Below are 14,109 nucleotides of genomic sequence, written 5' to 3'. Positions count from 1 at the left end.
AACTGGTTATAAAGTGGAAGTGCATTTTCTCTTTGTTACTCTGATCTACCTCTGGGTATTAAGTCAATAGCGTAAGCATGCCAAGTTTATAATGATGATAAGCAATGGTGCCTCATTCAAAATTGTGAATTTCATGGCCTCTGGTTAAAAACACGAACCAAATTCAATTGTTGGAAAGTTGTTACATGATATTCAGGTGACATATAAGGCCTGTGGACCTCTTGTTTTGTTAGATAAAACTCTTTCTACATGTCTTGTTGTTCTTTCCAGTTTCTCTCTCTCTCTCTCTTGGTCAGATATAATAGAATCAGCATATCTTCCTGCTCTTGCAATCTTCTTCATCTCTTTTTTGGTCAGATGAGACTGTTTCCACATCTCTTCTTGCTTCTGCAGTTTTCTTTTGTTCCTTGTCTTTGATCAGATATAATGGATTCTTCATCTCATCTTTCTTTCTTTGTCTTTTATTTTCCACACTGTGTCTTGCATCTCTGTGTCTCTTTTTTAGCTAGCGCTGTTGATCTTGTTCTCTATCTTGTGTAATGGTTTCACTACTTCTTCTTTTCCTTGATTCTTGTTTTCTTTCTCTATCCTTTTCCTTTCAAACTCAATGCTTTCTGGACTTATTATTCTTAACTGTCTCCTTCGATCCTTATCTGTTTTTTTTTATTTTTAAAAATGGTAGTATCTGAATTGTTGTTTTTTTTCTTTTCTTTATGACTTTAGCAGCACTTTTATTTTGATGTTTATTTTTTGCTGATGAGCTTGGAATTCGAAGTGAAGATAATTTCTTATCCAGGAAGGATGGAATGCATTCTGTAAGGGAAGAATAGTTAGTAACAAGCTTTAAGAGACCCAGGAGCCGCATCGATCACTTGAGCAAATGGCTAGGTAAAAGCAAAAACCAGCTCAATATTGAAAACCAGATCCTTTGATCTGCTCACATAGATCGCTGCACAAGGATCTATGTGAGCGGATCAAAGGATCTGATATTATTTAAGGAATGTTTTTAAGTTTTGTGCGAGTTTTTGGTGTGTGAATCACACAGACTTGTCACGTAGGTATATTTTATGAAGCGCGCTAATAAAAATATGCCTACGTGCATGTCTGTGTGATTCACACACCAATAATTCACACTAAACTTAAAAACAATCATTATACTTACATTTTACATGTTTGGAAACGATCAAAATACATATTTGAATTTCATGTTGCATTTTTACTAACGGAAACTCTCAATTAAATATATACTTAAATTTCATTGGCTGAGGTATTTTTGATTTCAATTTGTTTAATTATGATAAGTGGGTTAGGTTGGGGTCAAAATATGTATTATAAGGGGGAAATCTGGTAAAGAACAGAATGGCCAAAGCTTCTCAGGTGAGCAATGTGGCCCATCGGCCTCTTGTTCATCATATTTATATGGAAGCATCCTCAGGTAGTGTAGATTCAAGTTTGTTCAAATCATGACCCCCAGGGGTAGGGCGGGGCCAAAATGGCAGACCAAAGTTTTACATAGAAATATATAGGAAAATTCTTTAAAAATCATCTTCTCAAAGATAAAAAATCCATGGTTGTTCATGGGACTACTTTTGTTCCTTCGGTTCTGTTTTCAAGGAAAGCATTACCAGTTCAAAGTAATGCCATTTGGACTAGCAATAGCTCCCAGAGTTTTCACAAAGCTGATGGCTGTACATGTAATAGGACAGTATTTGAGATCTCGACAGATTCACATATACATGTACCTGGACGATTGGTTAATCAAGAGCCAACAACGTCAACTGCTCATGCATCACAGGGAGATACTACTGAACTTGCTCAGCAACTTAGGCCTGTTAGTAAACTGGCAAAAGTCTCAACTGATACCAACTCAGGAATTGGACTATTTGGGGGTTCACTTCAGTTTGACAATGGGAGCAGTGTACCCGTCAGAAGAAAGATTTCAGAATCTCTTACAAGAAATTGCACAATTCCAGAGATCAACATGGGTGCAAGCACACAAGTTTCTCAGACTTCTGGGTTTAATGACAGCATGTATAGATTTAATCCCATTAGCTCGCCTACATATGCAGCCTATCCAATTTTATTTCCTGTCTTTATGGCAACCACACAAAGACAGTTTGTTTGCCCTGATACCCATCAGTCAGGATTTGGTCATTCACCTAGAATGGTGGACCAGCAGAACAAATATATTCAAAGGAGTTCTTCTTTACCAGGAGGAGCCAGTAGTTCTATGGACAGATGCATCAGAGATGGGTTGGGGAGCCCATTTAGACACACTTCAAATTGCAGGGAAGTGGAATATGTCTCAACAGACCCACCATATCAACTGGCTGGAAATGAAAGCTGTTCAGTTGGCCTTGATGCAGTTTTTGCACCAGATCAAGAGCAAGCGAGTTCTACTCAGGTGCGACAACTCAACAGTTGTCTCGTACATAAACAAGGAGGGAGGCACAAAATCAATTCTACTCTGTCTTCTGACCTGGGAGATTTTTCAATGGGCGAAGAGTCACAATATTGTCCTCAGTGTAGCCCACATACCAGGAAAGAGAAACATCCTAGCAGACAGTCTATCCAAAGGTCGATTAGGCATTCGACTGACAGAGTGGAGCCTGAATCAGAATATTGTGAAGAATATTTTTCAGAGATTCAATCCACCGAATATCGATCCGTTTGCGACTTCGGAAAACAAGAAGCTTCAAGTGTTTTGCTCCCCATTTCCAATGGAAGGAGCCTTCGCAACAGATGCACTGAGTGTAAATTGGACAGGGATGTATGCATATGCATTTCCCCCTCCGGTTCTGCTCCACTTAGTTCTACAGAAAGTAGCTCAGGAACAGTGCACGTTGATACTGATAGCACCATTTGCACCACGTCGGTCATGGTACCCATCACTCCTGGAGCTTCTCATAGATCATCCAAGAGAGTTACCAGTAATAGCAAGAATGCTGACACAGAAAAGAGGTCAAGTGGTTCATCCAGACCCAGAAAATCTCAGACTAGTAGCTTGGAAAATATTCAGCATAAGACAGCTGAGAAAATGTTTTCTCCGCGAGCTGACAGAAATACATTGAAAAGAGCAGAAGATCATCAACCAAGAGAGTTTATGATGCGAGACTGCGAGTTACAAAAGCTGGTGTAGTGAGCGATGTGTCAGTCCATATTCTTCCTCTGTAGAAGACATGGCAAATTTCTTGGTAAATTTGCATGAAACAAAGGGATGCAGAGCATCCACCCTTGCTGGTTATAGGGCAGCAATTGCTACAGTCCACAAGGGTTGGAGTAAGAGTACAGTTAGTTCTGAGAAAAGTTTGTCAGACTTAATAAAGGGAATTTTTAATTCAAATCCTTCCATTAAGCCCTTGTTACCTAATTGGGACTTGCCCTCTGTTTTATGGGCTTTGACAAAACACCCGTTTGAGCCCATTGAATCTATGGATTTGAAGTTTTTGATTTGGAAAACTGTATTCCTGGTGGCTTTGGCATCTGCCTCACGAGTAAGTGAATTACATGCCTTGTCTATCAAGGAATCTAATTACAGAGAGGAAAGTACTGGTATTAGACTTCTTCCTAATTTACAATTTTTAGCCAAAACTCAACGTCTTGGTAGGGCATGGAATCCAATTTTTATACCTAGATTTGACAGATTTGCGACAGAATCAGATGATCTGTTACTCTGTCCATGTAGATGTCTAAAGATGTACAGAAAAAGAACTAGGGACATAAGGGATCAAAATGAGCCACTCTTTATTACTTATCAAAAGAATTTACATAGGCCAGCAGCTAAAGGCTCTATATCTAGATGGATTGTTTCCCTTATAAGATATGTATATGAAAATTCAACAGATTTAAATTTGAGAGAAGTTAGAGCTCATGATACTAGACGCTTGGCTTCATCCTGGGCCTTGTTTAATGAATCCTCACTCAGAGAGATTTTACAAGCAGCCCACTGGGCCTCTGAAAATACATTTACCTCATTTTACCTGAAAGATGTGTCTTGGGGTGATGAGAACTTTGCCAGATCTTCCATTTTAAAGACAATGAAGTGGGCAAGAAAAAGAACCTTTAGGGTGAATAGTTTTATATTTACTCTATTCCCTCCTCCTTTAGCTACAAATTCTGTTAGTTGCTAATTGTTCAATGCAGGTAAGTATAGATACTGAAATAAACTGAGGGTTTTTAAAGGTAAAACCCCTGTTTATAAGATATCTATACTTACCTGCATATTCCCTACCCACCTCCCCGCTATAGAGTTTTTAGGGTTAATTTTTTTTCCCCTCACATAAACTGAGGTACCCGGATGTTGGGTATTAGAGAGTGGGTTAAGGGAAGATAACTCGTTCTTAAAATAATTCGGGCATAGTAGTAGGAGTCCGTGACATATTGCGAATTGTTCAATGCAGGTAAGTATAGATATCTTATAAACAGGGGTTTTACCTTTAAAAACCCTCAATTACTATGAAATACGAGTAATTATATTACTGACAAAATAAAAAAATTTATAAAATATCTTTCTGTAACAATTTTTTATAGATGTTTTTGAAAAAGATGTCATACGATGGAAAGAGGAGGATGGGGTTTACAGTGAAAGCCACGGTTTCCCTGCAATGTTGGATCAAGTCAGAAGTCAACCTTACATGACATTTGTTGGTGTCCCAGGATCAGGAAAATCGGCAACGATTCATCACATAGCCCTGATACTCCAGAAGGAAGAATACGAGGTTGTACCAATTATAGATATCAGGAAGATTGAAGATTATTCTGACTCGCGTCATCCACAGGTTTTTGTCATTGATGATGTGGTAGGTGTGCATGGTCTGCAAAAACAAAAGTTAGAGTCATTGATAGACTATGAAAAAAGAATTTCAGATCCGTCCAATAGAAATACAAAGGTATTAATGTCATGCAGAGAAGCCGTGTTTAATGAATGTTACAAATCATTTTTCTCAAATGAAAATAACACAATTAAGATGCATAGTTCCGAAAATGTATTGAACGATGAAGATAAGAAAGCGATCCTTCAGAAACACGGCTTGGATAGAGATTTGTTGACCCCTACATTACTGGGAGGAACATTGGATATGTTTCCTCTGCTGTGTAAACTATATTCAAATGAGGAGAAATTTAGAAACAATGTTGAAAGGTTCTTTACCTATCCAGCTGAATGTATTTTAGAACAATTTGATAAAATGCAAAAGCAAAATAGTTTATGCTATGCTACATTGGTCTTGTGTATGTTGAATGAAAAAAAACTATCAAAAGTAATATTGAAAAACACAGAAAACAATGTTTTCGAGGATATGAAATCAAAACTACTAGAAAGTTGTGAAGTTGAAAGTAACACTGATACATTTAAATTTGTTAAAGCATTGGCAGCTATGGAGGGGACATACACAAAACTCTGTGGTACTGAGTACACCATTATTCATGACTCTGTCTTTGAAATCCTTGTGTATCATTATGGATGTCAGTTTCCAGATCTTTTGTTGCAATATATTAGCAGTAGTTACATTGCTAATAACGTGAAAGTACAAGAATGTAAAGAAGAATCAGAGGTTGAATATAAGCAAGATGAAAATGAAGAATTTAGTGCTGAGGAGCAGGAAACATTAAGTAGTGAAACAATCCAGGACTCATTTGAACTCTGCATAAGGTTAAGAGAGGATCAGTACCCAATGTTAGCAGAGCGTTTGTACAGAGATATAGAAAATATGGAGCTGTATGATGTTTTTATGAATAATGTTTTAAAACACCCTCGGGTATGTCAGGCTTTTATTGAGGTGTTAAAGACCAAGTCTTACACAGAGTTAAAGTCTTTATTTCTATCAGAACAGAAAGACGTGTCTAAGGTAGTGAGTAAAGGAAGGCGTGTGTGGGAGGAGAGTAAGAAGGGGGTTGAGAGGAGAGGGGAATTGCGCAGACAAGAGGTGCTGTTGAATGAGAATATTTTAACTGGAACATACAGTGTGAGGGTTATCAGCTGGGTAGTTTACTACGGACACAGTCAGATCTTACAATATATTTTAGAACAAACTGAACTACACAAAGAAACAGAGATTGAACTATTTTGGAATTCCTTTAGCCCCAAATTAATCTATGAAACCAACGAGAGACGAAATAACTCTGAAAAAGGTAATGCCACAGACAAATTATTTTTTTTGAACTCCATTACTGATACAAGAAATCAAAAACAGAAAAACAGTCAGTCTATTCCCGAACATGACCGCTTATTTTTATTGAGTTGTTACAGTGAAGATTTAGAGACTGTAAAAATATTAATTAAGTATATTGATTTAAAACAAACAAACACAAATGAGAAATATTTATTTCGTGATACACCACTGACAGCAGCATGTGGTAGTGGACATATGAGTGTAGTGAAGGAGCTTATAGAAGCCGGAGCTGATATCAATCCTAAAGGTAGGTATTATACACCACTGACAGCAGCATGTGAGGGGGGACATATGAGTGTAGTGAAGGAGCTTATAGAAGCCGGAGCTGATATCAATCAACAAGGAAGGTATGATACACCACTGACAGCAGCATGTTATGGTGGACATATGAGTGTAGTGAAGGAGCTTATAGAAGCCGGAGCTGATATCATTCCTAAAGGTCAGTGTGATACACCACTGACAGCAGCATGTTATGGTGGACATATGAGTGTAGTGAAGGAGCTTATAGAAGCCGGAGCTGATATCAATCCTAAAGGTAAGTATTATACTCCACTGACAGCAGCATGTCAACGTGGACATATGAGTTTAGTGAAGGAGCTTATAGAAGCTGGAGCTGATATCAATCCTAAAGGTAAGTATTCTACACCACTGACAGCAGCATGTAGAGGTGGACATATGAGTGTAGTGAAGGAGCTTATAGAAGCCGGAGCTGATATCAATCATCAAGGTTGGAATTATACACCACTGACAGCAGCAATTAAGGGTGTAGTGAAGGAGGCTATAAAAGCAGGAGTTGATATCAATCAACAAGGTGGTGAGTTTCATACACCACTGACAGCAGCATGTGAGGGTGGACATATGAGTGTAGTGAAGGAGCTTATAGAAGCCGGAGCTGATATCAATCCTAAAGGTAAGTATAATACACCACTGACAGCAGCATGTAAGGTTGGACATATGAGTGTAGTGAAGGAGCTTATAGAAGCCAGAGATGATATCAATCCTAAAGGTAAGTATAATACACCACTGACAGCAGCATGTCATGGTGGACATATGAGTTTAGTGAAGGAGCTAATAGAAGCCGGAGCTGATATCAATCCTAAAGGTAAGTATAATACACCACTGACAGCAGCATGTAAGGTTGGACATATGAGTTTAGTGAAGGAGCTTATAGAAGCCGGAGCTGATATCAATCCTAAAGGTAAGTATAATACACCACTGACAGCAGCATGTCATGGTGGACATATGAGTTTAGTGAAGGAGCTTATAGAAGCCGGAGCTGATATCAATCCTAAAGGTAAGTATAATACACCACTGACAGCAGCATGTTTTGGGGAACACAGGAGTTTAGTGAAGGAGCTAATAGAAGCCGGAGTTGATATCAATCCTAAAGGTAAGTATTATACACCATTGACAGCAGCATGTAAGGTTGGAGATATGACTGTAGTGAAGGAGCTACTCGAAGCAGGAGCTGATATCAATCCGCAATGTAACCATGAAACACCACTAACAGCAGCATGTGAGAGGGGACATGTGAGTATAGTGAAGATGTTACTAGAAGCGGGAGCAGGTAACATTCTACAAGATAAGGCAGAAACACCATTGACAACAGGATATTAATGTGGACGTATGAGTATAGTGAAGGAGCTTATAGAAGCCGGAGCTGATATCTATCAGAAAAGAGTATAATATATCACTTGATAGCAGCATGTAAGGGTGGACATATCAGTGAAGTGAAGGAGCTTATAGGAGCTGATATCGATCAAAAGAGTGACATTAATACTCCACAGACAGTAGCATATAATGGATGATATATTTGTTTAGGGCGAGTGTAGTGAAGGAGGTTCTAGGGATAAGAACTGGTCTCAATGAACTTGATAGGTATCGTGTTCCACTGACAGCATCATGCCGAGTGGACATATGAGTAGCTGTTATAAGAGCAGACTGATATCAAACAGTAAAGTTTGTCAGATACTTACTCCACTGGTATCAGCGGATCAGGGTGAGATGTTATGAAGATTTACTAGAGTTTTAATATTTGAAGAGACTGCTACAGACTGTGGCTAATTAACATTCACAAGAGTTCTTTAAAGCATTCTGCTAGCACTCATGTATGGTAATTATTAGCTCACCTGAGCTGAAAGCTCAAGTGAGCTTTTCTGATCACATTTTGTCCGGCGTCCGTCTGTCTGTCTGTCGGTCTGTCTGTAAACTTTTCACATTTTCGACTCCTTCTCAAGAACCGCTGGGCCAATTTCAAAATTTGACACAAAGTATCCTTGGGTGAAGGGAATTCAGGTTTGTTCAAATGAAGGGCCACGCCCTCATTCAAGGGGAGATAATTTGGAATTAATGAAAATTTGGTGGCATATTTTAAAAATCTTCTTCTCCAGTACCACAGTGCCTGGAAAGATGAAACTTATGGGGAATCATCCTCAGGTAGTGTAGATTCAAGTTTGTTCAAAACATTACCCCCGAGGGTAGGGTGGAGCCAAAATGGCCGACCAAAGTTTTACATAGAAATATATAGGAAAATTCTTTAAAAATCTTCTTCTCAAGAATGACAACTAGCCATAATTCATCATATTTATATGGAAGCATGCTCTAGTAGTGTAGATTCAAGTTTGTTCAAATTATGACCCCCAGAGGTAGGGCGGTACCAAAATGGCCGACCAAAGTTTTACATAGAAATATATAGGAAAATTCTTTAAAAATCTTCTTCTCAAGAATGACAAAGCCATGATTCATCATATTTATATGGAAGCACATGCTCAGGTAGTGTAGATTCAAGTTTGTTCAAATCATGACGCCCGGGGGTAAGGCGGGGCTAAAATGGCCGACCAAAGTTTTAAAAGATATAAATAGGAAAATTCCTTAAAAATCATTTTCTGAAAAATAGCAAATCCATGATTGGTCATGGGACAACTTTTGGATTTAAACTTTACAATAAAAAAGCCATTTTTCTACTTTTTCCTACCCTTAGTGCTCAGGTGAGCGATGTGGCCCATGGGCCTCTTGTATATACAGAGGAATTCGTTTTTTTTTTTTTTTTTTTATAAAATTGAGACTATTATCTTTGCAGAATCGATCGATGATTTAAAGTTTGCATTTTATCTGTAACATTTTTTGTTTAGAATGATTGATGGACATAGTTTTTTGGTGGATGATTTTATAGAGATGATATTATTCCCCTGGATGTGTGAGTTGATGTTATTGTCAGGGTAAGGTTCAGCGAGTACGATTGTGTGCTATTCTAACATGGTCTGTCTGTTAAAGGTTAAACAAGACGAATGTTCAGTAAGTTAAGGATAAGTGACACTTATTTATCAGTGTTACGTGTACTGAAGAATGTGCGATTCAGTAAAAGAGAGAATGGTGACTCTGGACAAGGTTATATTATGATGGTGGTTTAGTTTTGATGTCTATGTGAGAGTTAAAGGGTGTTTCGGTTCTAAAGAGGGCACGGTGACTATTGAATAACTTTAGAAAAATCAAAGATTTGTTTGAATACCTAAAACGTGCTGAGAGGAAGATAGTGCTGAGTAAATCAAATAAACATCAGAGTTGATATTTTTAAGAAAAAAGTACCTCCGTATAGTGTACATTAAAATATTATGAAAATAAGAGCATATAACCTATAACACAGTGTTTTACCTACCCTTCTCTTTTAGGGTGTCTTGAAATTTTGATTTGTCAATATTTACAAGCATTAATATTTGCATTGCTTCAGTAAGAGATTGTTTTTATCAGTCTTCAGTCATTATATGTTGGCACTCGTGGTTTTTCTCTGTTGTAAAAGATTGTTCATCAACTTGTTAATATGATGTATAATACATGTATTGCATTTGTTTTAAAAAAAAAATCTTTGAATTAAAAAAAGTAAATTTTTAGAATAAGTCTTTTTGAAAGTGATGAAAGATTTGTTATATTTTTTAAAATCACATAATAAAAGTACTATTAAATACAAAGATGTTTATCATTTATTTTACTTTAACGTATATACACCATTTCTTAGCATTATTTTTTAGTCTAATGTAAAATTTTCTTATTGAAACCTGGCCGAGTCATTGTATAATCAGACATATATTTAGATCATCTAGTGTGCTTCAACTTTTGTCGAAATATTTTGGAATTGTTATATATAACTGTATATAGATACCTCATGGTATGTAATATGTTGAATTCATTTGTTACAGTTTTCAATGAATATTGTGTAAATCAAATACTAGTAAGTGGACAATTGTAATTGATTAATGTTTAGTTTCAAGTAATATTCAATTTATTTGTCCCTTCAATTCTCTTCTCATCTTAAGTTGATAATAAACTTACTGTAATGTTCAGCTTCTTTATTTTTTTTGTTGCTCTTAAAGTCGAATAGCTTATGCAATAGTAAGGTGCCCATCGCCCGTCTGTCTAGTTAGTTGTCTGTCCTTCTGTGAACAATATAATAGAAATATTTTCAAAATGCTACTTCTCCCAAAGTTTTAGTCTGATTTTAAAATAATCGGCACAGACAAGTAGACTAGACTAAATTACAAAATTCTATTTATTGTTTTTTTTATTTTGCTGGACCTTGTTGCCATGGTTACTAAAAATGATATTAATTTTCTTTCGTGCTACTCGTCCTACAGTTTTTAGCTCACCTGAGCCGAAGGCTCAAGTGAGCTTTTCTGATCAAAATTTGTCCGTTGTCTGTCGTCGTTGTTGTCGTTGTCGTTGTTGTCGTAAACTTTTCATATTTTCATCTTCTTCTCAAGAACCACTGGGCCAATTTCAACCAAACTTGGCACAAAGTATCCTTGGACGAAGGGGATTCAAGTTTGTTCAAATGAAGGGCCACGCCCTTTTCCAAGGGGAGATAATCATGAATTTGTTAAAAATTAATGGCATTTTTAAAAAATCTTCTTCTCCAGAACCGCTGGGCCAGGAAAGATGAAACTCATGTGGAAGCATCCTTAGGTAGTGTAGATTCAAGTTTGTTCAAATCATGACCCCCGGGTCAAGGGTGGGGCCAAAATGGCCGACCCAAGTTTTACATAGGAATATATAGGAAAAATCTTTAAAAATCTTCTTCTCCAGAACCACTGGGCCAGGAAAGATGAAATTCATGTGAAATCATCCTCAGGTAGTGTAGATTCAAGTTTGTTCAAATCATGACCCCCGGGGCAAGGGTGGGGCCAAAATGGCCGACCCTAGTTTTACATATTAGGAATATATAAGAAAATTCTTTAAAAAATCTTCTTCTCCAGAACCACTGGGCCAGGAAAGATGAAACTCATGTGGAATCATCCTCAGGTAGTGTAGATTCAAGTTTGTTCAAATCATGACCCCCGGGGTTAGGGTGGGCCCAAAATGGCCGACCCAAGTTTTACATAGAAATATACAGGAAAAATCTTTAAAAATCTTCTTCTCCAGAACCACTGGGCAAGGAAAGATGAAACTCATGTGGAATCATCCTCAGGTAGTGTAGATTTAAGTTTGTTCAAATCATGACCCCCGGGGCTAGGGTGGGCCCAAAATGGCCGACCCAAGTTTTACATAGGAATATATAGGAAAAATCTTTAAAAATCTTCTTCTCCAGAACCACTGGGCCAGGAAAGATGAAACTCATGTGGAATCATCCTCAGGTAGTGTAGATTCACATTTATTCAAATCATGACCCCTGGGGCAAGGATGGGGCCAAAATGACCGACCCAAGTTTAACATAGGAATATATAGAAAAAATCTTTAAAAATCTTCTTCTCCAGAACCACTGGGCCAGGAAAGATGAAACTCATGTGGAATCATCCTCAGGTAGTGTAGATTCAAGTTTGTTCAAATCATGACCCCCGGGGCAAGGGTGGGGCCAAAAAATGGCCGACCCAAGTTTTACGTAGGAATATATAGGAAATATCTGAAAAAATCCTTCTCAAGAACCACTGGGCCAGGAAAGATGAAACTCATGTGGAATCATCCTCAGGTAGTGTAGATTCAAGTTTGTTCCAATCATGACCCCCGGGGCTAGGGTGGGGCCAAAATGGCCGACCCAAGGTTTACGTAGGGATATATAGGGAAATCTTTTAAAATATTCTTTTCAAGTACTTCAAAGCTATGATTAGTGATATTTATATGGAATCATCCTCAGGTAGTGTAGATTCTAGTTTGTTCAAATGATGTATGCCTGGAGGGGGGGAAGCAAATTCAAGCCCGATGTGCTCAGGTGAGCGCTGTGGCCCCTGGGCCTCTTGTCATTTGATTGCAATAAATCTTTGCCAAGACAAAAACTAAACCAATGATAATGTTTTAAAGTTTGATTTCTTGCTTTTGCAAAGATTAAAGTTCAAATGCTACTTCTCTCCGTTCGTTATGATAAACCAGAGTCTTCTTCTTCGGCTGAAGACTACAACTTACAAGTAAGCATCGAATATCGCATCCAAAAATGTTAATTACAAAGTAACAGTGCCTCTATATCGAAAATATGAAATTTAATTTTCCAACTATCCATGTTCTTCTTCATCCTACAACTATAATCTTTCTGAACACGTTATTTCTGCTGATGTAAAACATTTATTAATTAGAACATTAAATCACTTATTCTAAAAGGGCAAAAATAAGGGGATCCTGATCTTTCAAATGGAGTCATATCTTTATTTTAATATGTAGTAATATTATGAATTTTATTAAAAATAACGCTAGACAACGGACCAACATAAAAAGACCTTGACAGTTTGTCAGAATGGATGAAATATGTGGAGATAACAAACGGTATTCAAGCTCTTAAGTCCATTAAACTTTATAAATTAGGTGCAAAGCAAACACAGACCTCTTAAACATCAGATGTGGGATCAGGTGCCATGGAGGAGTGAACATCTCCTGCTGACCGGCCACATCCGCCGTGCACTACCTGTTATGTTCGGGAAAAAAATCCGGTGAAAAAATCAGTGTTTGATAAAAAAAAAACCAGTCAGTATTTGAATTATTGATAGATTGTTATTATTAACAAGGTCCTTAAATCGACCATAGAACTTACGAAATGAAGACTTTGAACGAGACTGCTGATATTCTTGTTTCAGCAACGTGTTTCACCTCTTTGTAGAAATTGTTCATATGTAGAACATGCTCTTGCGTATCTAATCAACCGAGAGATATAAACTCCGCATACAATATTGCTGCATAAATAAGGGGGATGACGATAGAAAAGTTAAAGTCATCATGTTTATCAGAATTGCAAGAAAAAAGTTGAAATCTGCTCAGAAGTCAATGAAAAGGGCACATGACCTAAGGGTGAGGGCAGGTAAGTTCAAGGTTGGTAACCTTGTTTATTGGCGCCGCAATGCGGGTAAAAAGGTCGAGTCAATGTGGATGGGTCCAGAAGTTATAGTTCAACTAAAGTCTGATACCGTATATGCTGTAAAGTCACGTCGTGAGATAAAAATCATGCATCATGACAAATTGAAAAAGTGTGAAGCACGGAAATTACCTTAATGGTCAGTGGAGTTCAGAGAACAGTTGCAAGGTGAGGTAAACAGTGATGACCAGCTAGAAAATGAAGGTGAGTCAGACTTGCCAGGCAACCATCCAACTGTCAAGGACAGTGCAGCAATGGAAACCGAGGAAAGACCTCAAAGTGGTCCATATATGGGTACTAGGGCACGTAGTAGATCTAGAATGGGATCTGGTGAGTGGGTTGTGTCTGAACATGTTAAAAAACAGAAAGCAAAACCGTAGTAAAAAGTGGTATCGTCTGTGCAAAAAGCAGAATCCTAAAGGGTTGATGGTTCAATGTGAATTTTGTAAAGATTGGTTCCATCCCGAATGCGTCGGAATTTCAGAGGATGATGTGCAGAGTATGCCTCAGTATATTTGCCCTAAGTGCTCTTCCATAAAGAGATTGATTGATTGATTGTATGTTGTTTAACGTCCTTCTCGAGAATTTTTCACTCATATGGAGACACCATCACTT

At 37.7% G+C, this 14,109-nt stretch overlaps 1 protein-coding gene across 1 annotated transcript; it reads left to right on the top strand.

The window, feature by feature from the left end:
* Positions 1-3,179: 3,179 nt before the first annotated feature.
* LOC134275683 (uncharacterized) lies at positions 3,180-7,787 on the top strand. Its single transcript, XM_062757943.1, has 5 exons — positions 3,180-3,999; positions 4,531-6,129; positions 6,730-6,801; positions 6,898-7,014; positions 7,135-7,787. Exons 1-5 carry the CDS (start codon positions 3,180-3,182, stop codon positions 7,785-7,787), a joined length of 3,261 nt encoding a protein of 1,086 aa, XP_062613927.1.
* The last annotated feature ends 6,322 nt before the right edge of the window (positions 7,788-14,109 follow it).

Source organism: Saccostrea cucullata, unplaced genomic scaffold (genome assembly GCF_032062105.1).
Source record: "Saccostrea cucullata isolate Sc308-1 unplaced genomic scaffold, CSIRO_AGI_Scuc_v1 ctg7324, whole genome shotgun sequence".
In the NCBI taxonomy this organism is placed as follows: Eukaryota; Metazoa; Mollusca; class Bivalvia; order Ostreida; family Ostreidae; genus Saccostrea; species Saccostrea cuccullata.
Note: the sequence above shows the minus strand (reverse complement) of the source record. Positions and strands in the feature narration are given on the sequence as shown.